Below are 20460 nucleotides of genomic sequence, written 5' to 3' on the forward strand. Positions count from 1 at the left end.
GCTGTAAGAAATGAACCCCCAGAGAGGGCTTCAGAACCTCCACCTGCCAGACCTGCAGGGAGGGAAAATCCAAGAGTCCCCGACACCTGCTCAGAGCTGGGGTGGCTGCTCTGTCATGAAGAGACCCTCTACTGCTCCATATCTGTCCTAAATAGACTTGTCACAAGTCATCTACGGCCAATTGCATGCTTATGTCTCCAGAATCACCTTGAACGTGGGTGCCCTATGCATCCCCTACCTGGCCAATGACCACGCTCCCACGGTGGTGTATCCCTGAGGCACTGTTTCAAGACCTCTAGCTACGAAGGAGTCTCCCCACCCCTGCCATGGAGGGCACAGACTGAGCACAGATGGAACAGGTAAGTTTATTTGGACTTTCAACTTGTTCAGAGGGCTCAGGGGCCCCCACCTCCCCTCTGCATTCTCCCTTCTCCATTTCCCCTTCCTGGGGGAACATTTAAGGTACAATGCCATGTGTCTCTGGAGTCCTTGGCCCCTCCCCGCCTGACACACCCCTTCACTCCCCTTCACTGAGGAGGAGGGGAGGCGTGTGAGGAGGTAGGGGGCCTGGAAGAGTTGGATCAGAATGGTACATGCACTGACAATAGCATCCACTGCCATCTGCCTGGGGCTGAGACCCAGGAGAGGCTGGCAGTGGAGGGAGAGGTGGATTCATCGTGGGTGGCAGGCTCTTGCTGTAGGAAGCTCCCCACCTCAGCCCCGGGACCCCCTGGCCTCCTGCTTACCCGTCCTTCTGAAGGTACAACTCTGAGGTAGATTTCACAGAGGGAATGTGGGTCACTGGGGTGTGGAAAGGGGGTTAGCTCTTTTGAATTTGATCTCCACAGCACCCTGGGCCCATCCTCAGGTTCTGGCCTAGGAGGCAGGGCTGATGACCCCCACCCAGCTACAGAGCCTGAATCACACACAGGCTCCAGGGTACCTGTGGTGTCAGGGGCTCATCTGGGGTAAGAGGGGAGGGGAGCAACTGTCATAACAATCTGTGCCTCGGTGCTGGAGCTCCAGGGGGAGGGCACAGGCCTAGAAGGCCGCAGATAGTCCCCTAGCCTAAGGGTCATGGTGCAGGAACCCCTGGCCCACAGGGCAGCCTCTTTAGGCTGGATCTTTCCAGTCCTTCAGGATCCTCCCTCTCCTCTCCCACCCTCCCTGTTCCCCAGGGTGGGCAGAGGGGGAGAACGGGACTGGCCTGGGGAGAGTGGTAAGAATCAAGATGTCTCCTTTCCCCAATGGGGGCCCATGCCACGAGCCCTGAGCTGGCCATGGGATGGAGGAACTGGCATCAGTGTGCAAGGCAGGCTCTGGAACCCCACAGGCGGGCGTTCCTTGGGCAGAGCACAGCCTGAGAAAGACGGATGTCTGGGGAGGGATTGGGGAACTCCAGGAGTCCTCTGATACCCTCCCTCTCCCCCAGGCCCAAGCACTAGACACCTCCTTGGATCTCACTGTGTTTGAGAACAGAAAGGCAGAGGAAGAGTCTGGGTAGGGTACTTCCCTCCCTGTCCCAGCCCAGATCCCCACCTCCCATTGGAAGACAGGGAGTTGGGGAGAGCCTCGACTGACCTCCTGGGAAGAGCCAGGGCTGAGTGGTGCCTGGACCAGGGAAGATGGCACACACGTTGACTCAGTAGCTAGTGGAGGTATCTGGGGGTCGCAAGGGGCAGAAGCCCCCCACGAGATTCATGCAGCATTCAAAGTGAGTGAGTGTTTGGGGGTGACAGGAGAGGGCAGAGAAAACAGCCAGTGGGTGGGGGAGGCACCCTAGATCTTGCTGTTCTCCAGGTGGGAGTCAATGTGTTTGATGAGGGCGTCATCCGGGTACCCGACAGGGAAACCCAGCTGGCAGAGGGGACAGCTGCGGATGTCAGAGCCCACTGTCTCCATCAGCAGCTGTGGGGAGAGAGGGAAGTCACTTATGGTCCCCAACCCTCTCTCATGGTCCCATATCCCAGCCTGCCCTTTCCCTGGGATCCAGAGCAGGGAGGACTACAGCATGTAGAAGGGTTCTGGGCACACTTTGTCCAGCGCCACCCCTCTCTTCCCTGTCCCTGCCCACCTTCCACCAGTTCAGCATCCACTCCCCACCCAGGGCATAGGGTTCAAAGGAAGTGTGTATGCTCAGTCTGCCAGGACCTCTGTGCTAATGAGGAAAGCCACGCCTCAGACATGCCCCCAGAGTAACTTCCGCTGCCAGGTAATTCAAAGCAATAGATAATCCCAAACAATGTATAACCCCAAAATAATTTTCTGTCTGGCTTTGGAATATATTTTGGTCCTTCCAGGTGACAAGGGTTGAATCTGACATTCAGGAAACTCATTATTTCAGTGAAATGATAGAGCCCTAAGATAGGCTCGTCTCCTAAGACAAATAGAAAAGAAAAGGGACTTTGAGGCCTGACGGAGGAAAGTGGATGAGCAGGCCTGTCCCTGTGTCACCCAAGACCCTCAGGGTCAGCATGGCCTCCATCACCAACATAAGAGCAGATGCTCACTAATGAGTGTCCCACTCAGGCCCTGCACAGAGGGTTCTAGGCTATGGCCTCCCTCTCAAGAACCTCTAATGGAATTAGATAATGGAATCATTGTCCTCATTACGCAGATGAGAAAACTCAGGATCTGACAGGATAAGTAACTGGTCCAAATCCTCACAGCTACTAAGTGGAGGAGTCTGGAATCAAAGCCAGGACTGTTGTTCTGCAGACATGCCCTTCACCAGAGCCCTGAACAAGTTACAGTGCTGCCTAAGGGCTTACGCTACCCGGGCCCCAGGGAAGCAGCGGGGAGGAGTCAAAGGGAGCCCAGCCCATCAGGTGAATCCAGGATGGGGCTGTCAGGTCTCTATCACCCAGGCAGGTGCCCCACTCACGTTGATGGAGGGCCATGACTGCGCGTGCTCGGCGTGGGCATAGGCCGTGGCTGCGGGCGACTCGGGGATGGGGAAGCCCGCGCAGAACGAGGCGCAGCGGATGGTGCCCACCTCTGGGCTGGGCGGGCTGGGGGGCACGGACCACTCCTCCTCCTCCGACGGCTGCTTCTCGAAGCGCAGGCGGATGCCGTCGAAAGCGCGCCGCGGGCTGAGCGGCCTGCCGGGGCCGTAGAGCTCGGCGGCGCCATAGGCCCGCGGCTTGGGCAGCGTGGCCGCCTCGGCCTGAAGCCAGGGCGGGGAGGCGCCCGCGTAGCCCGCGCCCTCGGCCAGCTCGGAGTAGCTGCGCCGGCCCTGGAAGCCGGCCTTCGCGTGGTGGCTGGGCGGCTTGGAGTAGGCGCGCTCGGCCAGCGCCCTCTCCCCCGGCGGCGGGAGGGGCGGCGGCCGGGGCTGCGGGGCCGGGCAGGCTGGGCGCCCCGGGGAGCAGTGCTGCGGGCTGGGGGACTGGCACGGTGGCAGCGGCACTGGCGAGCGGCGCTGCGGGACGGGCGACGGGCAGGAGGGCGAGGCCGGCGAGCGGCGCTGCTGGGGCGAGGGGCACGGGGGCCCGGGGGAGCGGCGCTGTGGGACGGGGGACTGACACGGGGGCACCGCTCGGGCAGGCGGGGACGGTGAGGGGCACTGGGGGCCCGGGGAGTGGCGCTGCGACAGCGGCGAGTGCCTCTGGCCTGGAAGAGAAGCAGGACCAGGTCAGGGACAGTGGTGGGGAGAGATGTCAGGCTGGGAGCCAGGGGCCCGTTTGTGACCAAAACCCACCCACTCTCCTCCCAAAGCCAGTGAAAAAGGATCAGGCATGGGGAAAGGAAGGGGGAGGGTGGCCCCAGGACACAGGATGGTAGCCACTGCTCCCGAACCTGGGGTCCAGCCCGGCCTCCCCTGCCCCAGCTCACCGCCACTCCGGGCCTGCTCCTGCAGCAGGGTCCTCAAGATCCGCCCCTGCAGAGAGCTCAGCTCCCGGAGCCGGCCCAGCTCCTCTGTCAGCTCCGTGTAAGCCAGCGCCAAATTCACCCTAAAGGACACCGGGTACCCCCAGTCATGGTTTGACCCCAACCTGCCCTGACCCTGAGGTCAGAGGGCAGGGAGTAGGGAAAATAACAGAAGTGGGTTTACTGTCACAGTTGTGGAGCAACAACTGGCTCTGTGCCAGTGCCTGGGCCCCCCCCCCCCCCCAGGGCCCTCCTACCCCAACCCCAGAAATCCTCTTGGGCTTCAAGGTTCACCATAAATGCCACTCTTCCAAGGAGCCTCCTTCTCATCCCAGTGAATGGTACCTGGGACTAGGGCAGTGGTTCCCAGACTATGGCGAGGGCTGAGGAGCTCAGTGATTACCAGGGGTCCCTGGATCCACTGTCTGCGGCCTGAACATATCTCACACAGGTATGTGTGAATGTTTTCCACATCTGTGCAGAAGCCACAGTGACGAATAAAACACAGATTCATCAAAAAACTGCACTGAATTTATAGTAGCTTTAGACACTGTGAATTTTCTCAAAGAGCACATACTAAAAGTGGGAGCACAACCCGGTGCTGGGGGCGAGGGGTCCATGAAGAGCCTCATCTTTGAAAGGCTGGGGACTACTGCATTCCATGAGTGAAGACATGGCCTCCTGGCTTGGCAGAGGTGCCAGCTGACAAACTTGAACCCAAGCCTGCCCAGTTCCAGGTCTAATGCCCTTGCTTCTCTCTCAAAGCTACTTCTGAGTTCCTTTCCGCCTTAGACCTCCCAGGAGCTCCAGGGAGCCCTTTACACAGAGATCTCTGTAAACAGTTGCTGTGTACCACACACCTCCAGGGGGCACCACTCATGCTGAACACTTATCAAAAGTTGCCTTGTTCTGGAACTTCACGGGGAGTTCCTCGAAGGTGGAGATTATATCATGGTATTTATATTCTTAGCATCTTGTCCAGGGCCTGGTACCCAGCAGATGTTTATGGTAAGTGAATAATGAAGTGAGCCTCTCCATCCATTTTTCCTTCTCCCTTCACTTCCTGCTCAGATCTCCTGGGCACCCAGCTTCACAAAGCTGGAACAGGCTATGAGCTAGGCAAAGACCTCACCTACTTCCTTTCCTCCTTTCTCTTTAGGTCAGTTTTACCCAGAACCTCCAAAGGTTATCACTCAGCAATGCCTCTCCCCTCTCTCCCACCCTGGCCTGCTCACCCCCAAAGAGACGTTCCTGACCTCACAGGAGGCTCCGCCATGGCCTTGGGTCACTGCCTTCTGTTCTGGGCTTGGACAGAGCCTGGGCGGCAGGGGTTGGGTTCTCTTGCATTCCCTCCACCCTACCTCACCAACTCCAGAAGGGACTCTGGAACTTTGTGGAAACTGGAGCTGGAGGGAAGTGGCAGGCAGAGGGGCTCAGCCATTCCAGATGGATCTCTTTACAGGCAAGGCCCTTTTAGCCCCAGGAGCTGTAGGGCCCTGGGCAGGAATGAGGAGTTCTCCAGACCCTCAGGTAACAGACATGTGAGAGAGGATGTGTGTGGATGGGAGGGAGTGAAGGCAGGTGTGAGGCCAGCACGATGAGTGTAAGGAACGACGTGAGAGTGTGAGTGTGTGTGTGTGAGTGTGTGCGTGACCCCAGAGGAAAGGAGGGGAAGTCATGAGGTTAGGGCTTCAGAGAGCAGGAAAAGCCTGGGTGCAGAGAGTAGATAATGACTGAGCTCCCTCGCTGGCTCTCTTACTAGAGCTGGGTGGTGGAGGAGACAACAGCCCCTCCCACAACAAAACTATTTTTAACTCATCTGGGCCAAAGCCAAATAACTGCAAACAGGCTGGGATTCTGGAGGACAAGTCTACTCCATAGGGAGGGAGAGTGCTCACCCACCCATCTGACGGTGGGCAAGATGGACAGGAGCAGAGAGAAAGGAAGGTCCTTTCGGGAACCCTTGCTGAGCTGCCGCAGACCTCAAGCCCGTAACATCTCAGCCCCTGTGTTGGCTAAAAGTGTCCTGTGTCCACCCACCCACGTCTTATGGGCCTGTGGGAAAAAATGCCATCTTCCCTACGAGAGGACCTGTCTGTGTGTCCCACATTAAACTGGGGACTCCCCAACGGAAGGCTACCCTCTTCAGACCTGGGGCAATCTGAGGGCTGGAGCTGTGTCTCCCTCGTCAGACTGGGGGCTTTGGAAAGACCACGCCAGCCCCACAGTGGTAGGGACCGGAGGGGTCTGGGCAGGGTAGTGATATGGAGCGTCCTCCTCTGACCAAGCAGCCACTCGTTCTCTCCCCATTCCTTTCCCCATCCACAGTCACTGCCGTATCTCAGGTGACAGATACAGGTCGTTGCCTTCACACCTCGCCTCGGAGATCTCACCTGCCACACTCAGTTCCCAGGCCCCTATCTCTCCCCTGCTTGCCTTCCTCCCCTTGTCAGGAGCTAGCCCAGTTTCCACTGCCCAGCTCCTGGCACCCTCCTCATAACAAAACAGACAGAGCAGCAGGGAATGGATGGAAGGCATCCCTGGCCCAGAACGTCCAGCCCTGTCACAGCTCTGACCTGGATGCTTGGGGCAGGCAGTACTGTCCTGCTGGAACGCGAGGCGGCCCTCACAGAGACCTCTGACACCTGGCAAGGTGGTGGGACCCAACCTCCTGGTTCCTTATGACCCTTTGGAACCTCTGCCTTAATTGGGTTTCTCTCCCCATCTCAAGATGCACAGACCCAAGCTGCGAATTACACTAACGATCCGAATGACTCACATTAGAAAACACTGCCAATTCAGTGGAAAAAAATCTCAACTTCACAACCCACCCAAGAGTCACACACATACACCCGAATGCACATTCCGTTTCTTGGCTTCCTGGCTCTGCTATTTTTCACTATCAAGACTGCTCAGGAAGGATGGGTCAGATGAACAGCAAGAGATGGCTGCATTTGGGTACTTCTTTATTGCTTAAACTATGGGGGAAAGTTCTGAGTCTCTCAGAACCTGGGAAGGACCCAGGGGGGGAAGAATCACAGATCATCTGTAGAGCGCTCATCACAGGCCAGGCAATGGGCTAAGAACTTCACTTAATCTTCACAACAACCCTAGTGTTGCCACTATTATCTCCATTTTACAGATGAGAAAATGGAGGTTTCCAGAGGTTAAGTCCTGGACCCAAATCATAAAGCCTAGTAGTAATGGAGTTGTTGGAATGGGAGCTCTGGCCTCTGGACCCGGAAGTCCAGGCTACTGACCACTCAGCTATATCCTGTCTTCCAAAAGGACCCTATAAGGGTGAGCAAAGTAGAGATGGGAAGGCAGCAGAAGGAAAAGATGAGGAGGAGGAAGAGGCCGGGGACCTCCAAAGTGGCCGGGGGGCCCGGAGCATCACCACCCCTGCCCTGGAGGAGAGAGGAAGGTACCTGACATATGTGGAAGTGGAAGATCAGAGGCAGTAAGAGGCTGGCCCAAGGTCACAGAGCAGTGGTGACACAGAGAGGGATTCAAACATGCTCCTGGCTCCTTAGCCTGCTGAGTTGGCACCTTCAGAGGAGCCAGAGTGCAAATGGCAGAGCTGGCAGGAAGAAGGGCACCCTCTGCAGCAAATCTTTCCACCCTTCATTGACTTATCCTTTCATTCATTCTTTCCACAAGTAATTCAGGGATCTCAAAAATTCATCTGGAAATAATAATCTTCACTGTTGTTAATAAAGCTGCTGAGGTGAGAAAGGTTAGAGACTTAAGTGTCCTCCTCTATAAAAGGCCTCTTTCTGCCCCAAACCAGCTGGGAGACACATAGCAGAGTGCAGAGTCTTCCCCCAGGAAGTTCACCGGGTGCCCTCGCTGCACTGGAGTGGCAGTAAGGATGTGGCAGGGTTGGATTCGGGCCAGTGTTGGGTCACGGACTAGAACTAGGGATGGGCTTGAGGTCAGGATTAAGGCTGGGGTCCGGGTCAGATTAGGGCTGGGGTTGACAGTTCATTTTTGTTCAGGATTATGGACAAAGTTGGAGTCTAGATGAGAGACAGGGTTAGCGTCAGGGATGGGATCCACCTTAGGGTTAGGAATGGGGATAGAGCTGGCCGTGTTGTCAGAATCAGCAACTGACTCAGACGCAGGAGGAAAACGGAAATCCATCATTCCCAGCTCTTCCATCCTCGCCTGCAGAGGCCCTCAGCTGCCCCCAGCCACCTCACCCTTGTGGGTAAATTTAGGGACCAAACGTTCTACCACCCACAGGCACACCCAGCATCAGCCTTCCCACCCGACCCTTGGGGAGGGGACCACAGGCACCAGGCCATGGAGCGGACTTGAGGTTGCAGGCCGTGGGGGGGGAGGAAGTCGCTTTGCAACAACCTAGTGCTCTACCACTTCCTTTCAGGCGCCTTGAGCCCCTTCACGCTCCTCGCTCCTCGCCCAGCTCTGCCTTTCGGTCCACAGAGCCCGGCTCTTCATGGCAGCCCTGCCAGGCTTCCAGCACAGCAGGTGCTCACTGCGTCTGGGCGGCCTCTCCTATGCGGCCAAACTGAGCAGTTTACAAGACAGGCTGGGAACCAGAGTCCCCGGTTAGGTGAGGGGATCACCCATCCCAATTTGCCCAGGACTATCCTGGCTTATACTAGTTGCCCCAGCATAATTACTAATAGTGTCCCCTTTCACTTTTTACAGTGATCAGGTCTGATCAACAAATCACTTGGCCACCCCTCCAATAAGGATTTCTAACCTGAAGAAGAACCTGAACCAGAAAAATACCCCATTGGCTCAGAACCTGCTTGACAACTGCACTTAACTTCTTCGATTATTTAACTTCTTTGTACCTCAGTTTGCTTGGCTGTAAAAGGGGACAATACCTTCAGCACGTATTTTGTGTGTAGAATTAAATGAAAGTTTGTAGGTAAATTGCCTGCACGGTGTCTGGTGTGGATGAAGGATCAGGGGAGAGCCTAGGAGGCAGGTGGGGAAGGGGAAACCATTTTGGTCCTTTTTGAGAAATGCCAGCTCAGTGACTTTGGCTGAAAACCAGGGGAGGATGTGGAGTTTCCCATGGAGGCACAGAGTGTGGTAAGAGCTACTCTCTGCCTTCCTGGCAGGGAAATGGCCAGAGACCGATTCAAAGCCCACCGATCCCTCAGACCACAATGAGGTGGGAGTGGTGGGCCTCAGCTTCAGAGCCCCTCCCCATGACGGGGAGCCCCCGAGGCTGCAAGTGTTCAGGGGTTAAGTCCTGAGTGCTGCTGGGCGCCCCGGCTGAAGGAGACTTGAAAGAAAGGAAGTAGGGAGGGTGAGAAGCGTGAAGGGGGAGGCCCTGGGCCTGCTGCTTCTGGGGCATGAGGCTAAGCTCTGGGTACATGGGGGTCTCCGACTTCCGTCCTGACCCACCCCACACTGCCCTTGACCTCTGTGCAGAGTTTCCATCCTCTCTCTCTGAGTTCACACTTCTCCCCCACCACTAACCGCAGCCCACGCAGAGGCTTGTGGGCGGGGAGAGGGGTGTGGGGGGTGGGCGGAAAAGGGCCCAGGCTGCAACACTGAGCCCCCCACGTTGGGAGAAAAGAAAGACCTGTAGCTTACCCCCTCGTCACTCATACTGAGCCCCACATTTTCTCACCGTGGACCCCTCACAGATAAGCACCTCCTTCACTGAGCCCTCATTCCCCTGAGTCCTGCCCACTCAGCTGTCCGACCCCTGAAGAAGCCCCCTTTCCACAATTTCCCCTCCACACTCAGCACTGACCACGTCTCAGAAAGAGTCTGTGCTGGGCCCAGAGGGAAGGTGGCTGTGGGTTCTGCACCTCCCGCCTCGACTGGGACCCTCCTTGGGTCCTTACCTCCCAGTGTGCCTTCAGGAGCAGGGTGGTCTCCTCTCCCACCTCCTCCCTCATTCCTGCCTTTGGCCCCCGAGTGACCCCTGCAGCTCTTCCTCTGAGGCGATCTGTTTCCCTGGGCATTGGTCACCAGGTGCAGGGCTAACCAAAAGCAGGGAAATCTTGCCCAGAGGGCAGACCTGGAGGGTGGCAGGCTGGTCTGTTTTGGGTCTCTTTTTTTTTTTTTTATTATCCTCACCCGAGGACATTTTTTGATATTTTGTTCAGATAGAGTGGGAGGGAGAAAGAGAGAGAAACATTGACGTAAAAGGGACACATCGAGTGGTTGCCACCCGCATGACCCAACCAGGGCCAGGGACAAACTGTAACCGAGGTACGTGCCCTTAGTGGGAACCGAACCCGGGTCTCTCTGGACCGCAGGCCGATGCTCTAACCACTGAGTCAAACCGGCCAAGGCTGGGAGTCTATTTTTAGAGGAACATTGACAACCAGAGCTTATGAGCCAGGGGCTGGAATGGGAGGACCTGGGATCCGCCGGGGCTGGGGCTGCCGCCCAGGACTCAGCACAGGTGGGACTCATGCTGGAGAGTTAATAGGGGCAGGAGCAGGATGGGGAGCCATATGTTAACTCAGGACTCCCTCAATACAACTGGCTTCCCTGTAGGTGTCCAAACTGAGAATAAGTGAGAACCTTTTAGGGACACAGAAGATTCCCACATAGGAGTAGGCTAAACACAGAAATTTCTGTGGCCCCAACATGTAAAATCCCCACTAGCCTGGAGGGTCAGGCAGAAGCAGAAAGACCTACAGAAGAGGAGGGGCCGGTGGGGGAAAGTGAGCTGAGGCAGGTGACTGAGGCCTCCTCAGGTGGGAGGCCAGGGGAGGGATCGCTGGGGAAGCGAACTATTACTAAAAGGAGCTGAGTTTATAAGAAAATAAAACTACCGAGGGAGTGAGGACTTCCTCTGATAATTAACTCTTGCCAAGCTGGGGCTGTCCGGAGATACTTGGCCTGAAAGGAAGTATGAGGCTGGGCAGGCAGGGCCTGGCTGGCTCCAGGGGCAGAGGTCCAGAAGGCCCTGAGGCAGAATCTGAACCACTGGGACCAAGGGAAGAAGCCAGTAGTTAAAGGAGGTAGGACCAGCTCATCCCTATGGCCAAAGGGACGAGGTGAGGCAGGTACCTTGGGAGAAGAAGGGAAAGGGGCTATTCTAGCCAGAACAGCAGAATGGAGAATTCAACCTTGAAAAGCACCTTATGGGAGGGGTTCTCTTTCACTCACTCACAGCCTTGGCCCCTCCCCTGCCCACCCCTTCTCTGCCCTCACCCCCCTATCACCTTCCTCTCTTATCTCTCAGCAATGACTGACCTCTGAGCCCGTGAGGGAAACTGAGGCCAGAGAGATGAAGTCAGTAAGGCAAAGACACTCAGCCCCCCAGCACCCCTGGGTTCAAAGCCTGGTCGTTCAGACTCCAGCCCTGCCACAACCCCTGTCTTCTCTTGGGGTTCAACCAACTGGGGAAGTCTTCACTGATGATCTTCTAAGAGGGGTTGGACTCAGTGATCCGAAGAGGGCCCAGGGCCCTGCAGCCCTGGCCATTTTTCTCAGTGGTTAGAGCATCAGCCCGCGGTCCAGAGAGACCTGGGTTTGGTTCCCACTAAGGGCATGTACCTCAGTTGCAGTTTGTCCCAGGCCCCGGTTGGGGTCGTGTGGGTGGCAACCATTCGATGTGTCTCTCTCACGTCGATGTTTCTCTCTCTCTCTTCCTCCTTTTCTCCCTCCCGCTTTGTCTGAAGATAAATGCAAAAATGTCCTTGGGTGAGGATAAAAAAAAAAACAAAAACAAAACGGGCCCTGCAGTGTGACCTTTGGGGCAAGCTAAGATTCTAGAGTGTGAGTGTGTGTGTTCCAGGTCTTGGCTCTGAGCTCCAGCCACAAGCTAGGGTGGACCCTCTCCACAGAGGCCTCCCAGTACCCTGAAGAAGCCTAGCTAAGGGATCCCACCCACCAGTCTCACAAACTGTGTTCTCACCCCCCCAGCTATCACAGCTCCACCCAGGTCCTTACCCCAGGGTGCATAGGGAGGTGAGGAGTATCCCCAACCGGCCAGAAGCTGGGAGGAAGGTGAGGAGGAAGCCTGCTGGAAGAGGGACCCCTGGGGTTTTATAGCTGGGTTTGCTGTATGATGGAGGATGAGTTCCTGCCCCCTTTAGACCTCGTCTTCCCCTCCAATGAACGTAGGGAGTCTGTGCCACACACCTCGCCTCAGGGGAGAGGGCTTAGGCGGAAGGAGGTTTGCACTCTATTTCTCAGAAAGTGGGAGAGGATGCATTGGGTGCAGATGTGAAAGGTATCAGGCTGACTGCTACCAGGCTGCTGCTCGCCCTCTCCCTTGTGCCCAGTGCTGCCCCAGGAGCCCCCACCATTAGGCTTCTCACTGACACAGCTCCCTTCCTACTTCCTGCTTCCCCTCTTTCCTGGCAGGATTCTCAAGGGACACCCCAGCCGAGTATGTTCTAATTCCCCTCAAGGAAGCCCCTCCAACCCTAAGCCTCAGCTTTCTCTCTCCTCAGATAGATGAGGTCCCACAAATCCTGACAGAGGCCATCTCCTTCCTTCTCGTCAGGGAGGGGAGGGTTAACGAAACCAGCTGGGCCTTGTTGCTGGAACAGAAAATATGGCCCTAGAGAGGCCCAAAAACCTCACCAGGGGACACAGAACACACCAGTAAAACTGCTGAGGAAGCCTCTTTGAACCCCTGACACCTTGAGATGACACGGACTTGGGTGCCAGAGGAAAACAAAGGGAACCTTCCAGGACCTGAGCACCCCCAGAACCTTGCCTCCTTCCTGTGAAGGGTGCAGAGCTATAAGCAATCCAAGCCCCCCAGTTCTGACGGCTTGGAAGGGAGGTCCCCCAAACAATACCAAAGAGGAGGTCAACCAAAGGCAGGACCTGAGAAACACCACCCCTGGGGTACAGAGGTTAAGAGGGAGAGGATTACAAATGTGACTTACTGGTCATCCCCAACTCTTTTCACCCACGCCATCTCCCGCTCCAACTGGTTGGAGGCCAGATCCTAAGGGAGGAGATGGAGAGGTCAGATGCCAACCTCACCTGGCCTGGACTCCCCTTCTCTGTACCCAGTGAAGAAATCCTAAACCTTAAATGCTATTTCCAGCAGCCCCAGACCTCCACAGAGCTGTGGAGTACCAGAGCAAAGGCCTGGGGCCTGTACCCGGCTATTATTTACCTGGGCCCGGGTCTCCTGCAGCTGCTTCAGTTCCCCCTGTAGCCGCTCACACTCGGCCTGGAGCTGCTCTTCCCGAAGCTGAGCCCCTCGAGCTTCTCCTTGGGCAGCCTCCAGAGCCTCTTCCAGGCGCCTCCGCTCCAGCTCACTCACGGTCAGCGTGGGGCCTGGCCAGCCAGCTGGTAGGGGAGATGACAATGTCAGGCTGAGCCCAGCTGCTGGGCACCTCCACTGACTCCCAGGTCAATACAGAATGAAAGAGGTGAGGACTGCAGCATGAGGGATCCGAGAGAGACAGCTAGAAGACAGGTATCCTAGAATGAGGGATACTTCTACTGAGGGCAGTGAGAAAAGAGGGGCTAAGATGCGTTTTCTAATCTTTCTGGAGGCCAGGGAAAAATAAGATGGCCTCTTGAAGGGATTCCCTGGCCAGACTCAAGTCTCTGAGCGTCCTCAGAAGCCTCTCCTAATCACAACCTAAAACAGGCAGGGGTCTCTATGTTCGGGCGCCCTCTGCTGGCACCTATGAGAAGTGCATGGGGTTGCGGGAGTTGAGAGGGACATAGATTATCAGTGGCAGAATTTGGGGTAATAGTGGGTAAGGTGGGATGGGGTGATTATGGGGAAATTTAAAGCATTATAATGGGGTGTTGACTACCTGAGAAGATGGAAGTATCCAAAGGTTCTGAAATGGGGGGTTGGCTTGGGGAGTTCGGGATAAGGAAATCAGGGGTCTCTGAAATCTTACCATGACTCAAGCCAGACCCCCCTCTCAGAGCCAAGTAGTGCAGGTCCAGATCAGCACAGGGCTGGGCAGGGGCAGGTGGGGGGCTCAGGCTGGAGAAGGCTGTGTCCCGGAGGCCTTGCTGCTGCTGCAGCTGTTGCTCCAAACCGCAGATCTGCCTCAGGTGAGTCTCCACCAGGGCCCGCTGTGGGGAAACAAAGGGATGAAAGTCTGCACAGGGCCAGGGTGCCCCTGTATGCACCCAAATGCAGTACTTTGCCACATCTGAACAGCCATCACCCCCAAACTGAGCAGAGGCCCAAGGTCACACATCCCAACTCCTCCCTCCAAGTGAAAATGAGTTTGAGGTCTCCTCTCCCAGCAACTACAGTGCAGATGTTTCTGGCTACTGCCCCTTGCAAGGTCAGAGTTAATGCCTCTTCCATGTCACTAACACACAGGGACACTTTCAGAACCCTCAGGCCCCACTCCAGACACCATCTCAAGAATATAGTCACTTTCATTTGCATATGTGACAACCACTCTGGCTTCATCTACCTCATCTATAAGATAGGGATAACCACACCTACCTCTTAGGTTTGTTATGAGGATGAAAATGAATAACTGTATCTAACGAGATAAGAATGGTGCCTAGCACACAGCAAGTTCCATTAAGTGTGGATTTTTAAAATCTTTTTTAAAAATATGTTTTTATTGACTTTTTAGAGAGAGAGGAAGAGTGAGAGAGATAGAAACATCAATGTGAGAGAGAAACATCGATTGGCTGCATAACCCCCACTAGGGATCGAGCCTGCAACCCAGGCATGTGTCCTGACCAGGAACCACACTGGGACCGCTCAGTCCATGGGACAATGCTCAATCCACTGAACCACACCGGCTGGGCAGTGTTTTTGATTATTAAAGCAGAGCATTTTTACACAAATGCCCACAACAGCTCAGTGAAGTTATTTGTCCCACTTTTCAGAGGAATAATGGAGGCTAAGTGACTTGACCCAGGTGACAGCTAGGAGTTGGCAGATACCATGTCTCCTGATTCTGATGCCTGCCCACTTGCTCACACACATGGCTATACCACAACCCAGAATCACACACATGCCAAGACCCATCCCAGCAGCCACAGGCACTTCTGGTCACCTTTTCCCTCACCTACAAAGCCTTCTAGGAGCATTTCTGTAGGCATAGTGTAGACCCAGCAGGAGACTCAAATATATACACAGAGACACAGTGTCCTACAGGGTCACTCACATAGACACCTCCTATCACTCATAGTCAGGATGTACAGTCACTCACAATCTACATGGTACACACAGCCCCACTTACAAGGCCAAATGGGCGCTCACAGACATACACAAACACACAGGATGACACACAACCTGGGTTACACTCTCCAGCACCCAGCTCCCTGGACCTCACCATCTCCCCAAGCTCCGTCTCCAGGTCGCTCTTCTCCACACACAGTTTCTCGTAAGCCTGGATCATCTCCCCGAGCTGTTCTTCCTGCTCCTTATTCTTCTGCAACTGGATGGGGCCCGAAGGGGTGGGGTGCATGCCAGTCAGGCCCATAATTGACTTGGGGGCTGAGCAGCTCCCTATGCCTCCCATCCCCACTCCCAACACCCAGTAAAGGGGCAGAAAGAGCTGTGGCCAGTTCTAGGGAGGACCACACTCATGTCTGATCAAGGGGACAGAAGGCCTGAGGCTGGTAGGTAAGGGAGGTGTCAGAAATTGATTGGAGTAAGCGTAGGGAAAACCAAGAGGTCTCCAAGGGGCTCACCTCATGCTGGAACTGGTTGAGCCGTTGCTGTAGGCTGACCTTCTCCACCTCCAACAGAGAGCCATCCTTGATTTCATACAGAGAGAAGCTGTGCTCCTCTCCAAAGTCATTGATCAGTGGGTACTGTGAACAATGGGGCAGGCCCTCAGGAGAGCTGGTGCCTGGCTCCCTGCCCAGGCTTCAGTCTCATTGTGCCCCCACCCTACAACCTGCCTCAAAGCCCTCCCTCTAGTGGGATCTGTACATTCCAATTCCCATGGGTCTGCAAGAGTTTCCCACTATCCAGATCTTTAGATTCCAGGTCCACCACTCCAAACCATATCCCTCCTGATCTCTTTCTGATTGGCAATGGGCTCTATGGACTTCCCATCCAGAACAGCCACACACCTCATGGGGAACCCTCAAGTTTAAAGAGTCTGTACCCTGACCCATCTCTTTTGTGATCCCTGAAATCTCTGCTGAATGCCCAATTCCTGCCATTAACCCTCCCCACCCCACACACACCTCTAGACCCCCATTATCTCCAGGTTCTGACCTTGATCTCATAGACTTTGAGGCGTCGGCGGAGAGTGGCATTCTCCCTCTCCAGGCCCCCCAGCCGCTCCTTGATGTCTCCATAGGCTGTGATGAGGGCAAAGTGGGAGGCAGAGCACATATCTTCCCCCAGTGAAGGGTCTCCAGGAGCATCCAGCCACACCTCACTGGGGCCCAGGGCTTCCTGAGTCAGGATGCTGATGTCATCCTCAAACATGGACTCCATGGCAAGTGCCTGGGCTGCAGCGCGCCTTGGGCCTCCTGGGAAAGCAGGAGCAATGGTGGAAACGCGACCTGAAACTTGTCCCCTGATACCCCTAGTCTTGGTGCAAGGAACCCTGTGACCAACTGAGATGCAGCCTGGTCTTGCCCCACCCTCTCCCACAGCCCCCTCCCAAACCACCAAATCCTATCTTCTCTGCATCCATTGGGGGAAGGGGTTGGGTCCAGGTGAAGCCGGGGGAGGGGGGGAGTTGGGACAAAGTAAGCTGGTCTAGCAGCAGGGACGGGTTCCTTTCGGAACCCAGTGGACAGGAGAGAGCTGCCTTCCCAGCACTGGCCCAGATGGCGATCTGCCTTGACTCAGTCCTCAGCCCTTTCTCCACCCCAGGCCTCACTTCCCCAAATACCTCTCTGCCAAGCTCCTCATCTCAGGCCTCTGGCACCCCTGACTCCTCCCAAGGAAGGCTCCGTGCTTCTGGGAGGGTCAGCCCCACTACTGTCAGCACATCCTCTGCTAGGCCCCCGCCCAATTCCCAGCTTCCTCCTGCAGGATCCCAGAGTTCAGGAAAAGGAAATGCCTCCCCCACGCACACGGGGCTGAGGCAACCCTCCAGGCCCTCTTCACCCCTGACCTGGGACCCACAGGAAGTCCTCACAGTGTCAGTATACACAGAGGGGAAGGGAGTTCTGGAAGAGGGCTGTCAAAGAATTTCCAACCCTGTCCTGTGGGCCTGCACAAAGGGAAATGGGGAGCCCTGGGAGGGGGCAGGAATGACTCAGGGCTCCTGAAAGAGTAGGCTAGGCGAGGGGGTGCTCGTGTACTTCTCCTGGCCCTGTTTATGAATGTGTCTGCAGTTGGCATGTGTGGGGGAATGTGTGTGTCTGTCAATGAGTGTAGGTGTGTCACAGTCAATGAGTGCCTTAGCGGGGCTGCGGATGAGGGTCAGGATGGAGTTGGGAAGTGATTGTGTGTGTTTGTGTGTGCGCGTGTGTGCACGCGTGCGTGAGCGTGTGTGAAGGGTGGGCACGTTCGGGGCCGTGGGTCACGTGAGGCACTATGGGAATGTCCGAGGTGTGTGCGCGCGCACTGGAGCCCGTGTGTGCGTAGGAGAGGGGGCTCCTGAGGTGTGAGTTGAAACAGTGGGGTCCGCGACCTCCCAAAGCCCTGCAGCAGAACCTGTGGGACGGGCGCAGGCCCAGGACCCCACACCGCACCTCCCACCACCATTAAGTGCCAGGGAAACGCGTGCGACCGGGTCTGAGTAAGGAGTGTGTGCGCCTGTTTGTAGGGCTGGCCCCACCTTTAACCCCTTCCTCCCAGGCCCGTCCCCTCCCGTAACTCCGCGGGCCGCGCTCTCCACACCCACACCCCGGACCCCTGCCCGCCACCTGCAGCCCAACCTCACTAGCGGGGGCTCAGCCCCCTGGGCCGCCCCGACAGCTGTTTCCTCCTCTGCACCCTCCCCTCCGCCCAGCGGCCCGGGTGAGAGCCCAGGAAGGCGGGTGGGGAGGGGGTGCCTCCTCCGGCCCGGGCCCCTTTTACGGCCCCTTTAAGAGCCGCCCTTTAAACCCCTTCAGCTCTGCCGACAGAAATTGTCGCCCCTCCCCTCTTGGGGGCTGAGACCACGCAGCCCCCTCCCCCGCTGCTGGCCGGGCCCCGGGTCCGACATCCCCGGGCCGGGGAAGGGGCTCCGGAGGCGGTGCGGCCTGAAGAGCAACGGAGCAGGGTGAAGGGGAAGGATGCGGGCGGCGGACGCCGGACTCTTCCCCTCCCCGCCATCCTGGGCCAACTGCCGGCCAACCTCCCGCCACCTCCTCCCGCCCCCCACGCGACCCCCGGCGCCGGCCTGGGGCGCCGCTCCCCTCCCCCGCCCAGCCCCGCCGGGGACTCACAGCTGCCGCCGGTTCCTGCTTGTAATCGCACTTACCCCCCTCCGCGGGCTCCCTCCCCTGACGGGCACCGGCGCCCCCACCCCCCTGGCACCGCGCTCCGCTCTCGCCCTGTCGCTGCCGCCGGGTCTCTCCCCACCCCCCACCCCTCCCCCCAGTCCCCCTCCCTCTCCCGCCCCGCTCCTCCTCCTCCGCCGCCGCCGCCGCCGCTGCCTCCTCCTCCTCCACTCCGGCTGCTCCGGGTTTCTCCAGCTGGGAAGCGCCCCGGACCCCGCCGCTGCCACCTCCACGTGGCGAGGGGCAGCCGGCCCCCGCGGTGCGGCCCGGCCTGGCAGCGCGCCCGGCGCCCACCGGCTCCCCGCGGCGCCCCGACCGGTGCTCGGTGCCCCTCCCCGACGCCTCACTAACGCAGTGTGGCGTGTCTTGGGGTGGTGTGTGATGGGGGCGTCTACGGACGGTGGCAGGGGTCAGGTGTTGCTTTGATTTTTGCTTTGGTGGTGTACGTTTTGGGGGAAAGTGAAGCTCTTTATTTGAATTGGGGGGGGAGGTGTCTTTGCTCTTTTGAGAAGGAAAATATTAGACCTACTCTTAATTGCTCTGGGGCATTGCTGTGATCAGATACACACCACAGAGTCCAGTCGGAGAGATGAGAGTTAAACCAGTAACTTCTTCGGAAGGGAAAGTGAATTAAGGAGGTCTGAGGTTGATTTAGGAAGGGGACAGTTTTTCTGTCCCACACACAATCCCCTTCCTCAACACGCAGAAGCATCCACAAGCCAGCGAAATTAAGAAACAATAGATTTTACCCTTTCCACAAAGATTATTTGAACACTTGCCAAACTGCTCAGCAAGATATGCAAGTTTGTTTTCTGTTTCTTTGGTTTTTGCCACTTTGCCACTGTGTGACCTTGGGCAAATTACTTAACCGTTCTGAATAAAGTTGGAGATAATTCCCAACCCCTACAACCGTGGGGGAAGAATGGGGATCAAAGTTAAAACTGCTCTGACATTCAAGGTGTTAATGAGTCATTTGGTCAGCCTGGCTGCAGATAGGGAATGATGAACTCTGGAGGACTCTGGCTAAGCCCTGACAAGCCAACAGGTTAAGGATGGTGGCTTTGGGTAGGCTCAGCATTTAGCTGTGAAGCCTCCTATCTGGAAAGAGGGTTCAGGCTGCTGGGGGCTTGCTTGAGTCTACCTTTCTGGCTTCTGGTGTGTGGAGGGATGAATCTGGAAGGGAGAGAGGATGAAAGAAAAGGTTTCTTGCTTGCTTTGAGCTTTGAGAAACAGTAGCAGCAACTGCCATCTTGCCCCACTGTAGGTAAAAGATTGGACTGAGGGGTGAGCTTCTCCCTGGAGAGCCAGCAGGAGACTTGGACTCTTACCTGTTCAAGGAAAAGGATTCTCGCTGCCTGCCTTCCTCCCGCTCCTTCTCTGTGTTCCAGAACAGGAAGGCAGGTCATCTACTTGCTCTCTGAGGCACAAGCTTTCTCTGAGCCATGTGGGACAACCCATCTGCCCTCTGGATATGAAGGCTACCCAGCTGGGACATCTGTTATCCCACTAATATCAAAAGCTAGGTGGATGTCACCTCCCTTAATGCTGCACAGGTTCTCTTCTGAGGCAGACCAGGCCAAAGACTGGAAAATAGTCTAGAAGGTACGAGGCTGTTTCTGAGGCCTTGAGGACTGTGGATTTGGCCACCAACTGGACTTGTGAAACTGACTAGCAAGCCCTCCCTCACTGGAAGGGGAGCACACACTCTAGTAGATGAGTTGTCAGCCTCTGCTGCTGCTGGGTTGTTCAAGGATCAAGCCTGAGTCACAGCCAAATGGTTTATCCTGGGTTCTAGGCAGTTGGTAACAAAAGCCCCACAAAGATTAGGCCTGTTTTAGGTGCCCCTAAAATACCCCTCCACCATCCCCAATCTGGACCTGATCTCATCACATTCTACATTTTCTGGTTCTGTTGCTCACACAAGACAGGTCTGCAATCCCATCCGTTTTCATATCCCCGGGGCCTTGATGATACCTGCTCACTGTACATTAATTAGTTCAGCAAGGATTTCCTGAGGCACTTGTTAATGTGCTGGATGCTGAGAATACAGTGACAAGCATGTCTCTAAAGAACAAATGGCCCTCTTGCCCTCATGGAGTTTATATTCTAGTAGAGGAATCAGACCAAAAACAACAAAATTAAAAAATGAAACAATTGCAAATTGTGATGAAGGGTAAAAAGATACAAGGGACAGAAATATAGAAGAATGGGGGATAGAATCTGCTTTAGATAAAGTAAGCAGAGCAGGTTTCTCCCATGAGGTGACAGTTTTCTCTCGACCTGTTTCCT

At 56.1% G+C, this 20460-nt stretch overlaps 1 protein-coding gene across 1 annotated transcript; it reads right to left on the bottom strand.

Moving 5' to 3' along the window:
- Positions 1-341: 341 nt before the first annotated feature.
- TBKBP1 (TBK1 binding protein 1) lies at positions 342-16708 on the bottom strand. The gene is made up of 10 exons (XM_036268789.1): positions 16632-16708; positions 16004-16263; positions 15469-15591; positions 15108-15212; positions 13698-13878; positions 12953-13128; positions 12717-12778; positions 3832-3950; positions 2885-3609; positions 342-1908 (listed from the first exon to the last, which is right to left on the bottom strand). Exons 2-10 carry the CDS (start codon positions 16226-16228, stop codon positions 1780-1782), a joined length of 1845 nt encoding a protein of 614 aa, XP_036124682.1. The 5' UTR covers positions 16229-16263; positions 16632-16708; the 3' UTR covers positions 342-1779.
- Between the last annotated feature and the right edge of the window lie 3752 nt (positions 16709-20460).

This window comes from Molossus molossus, unplaced genomic scaffold (genome assembly GCF_014108415.1).
Source record: "Molossus molossus isolate mMolMol1 unplaced genomic scaffold, mMolMol1.p scaffold_m16_p_19, whole genome shotgun sequence".
NCBI lineage: Eukaryota > Metazoa > Chordata > Mammalia > Chiroptera > Molossidae > Molossus > Molossus molossus.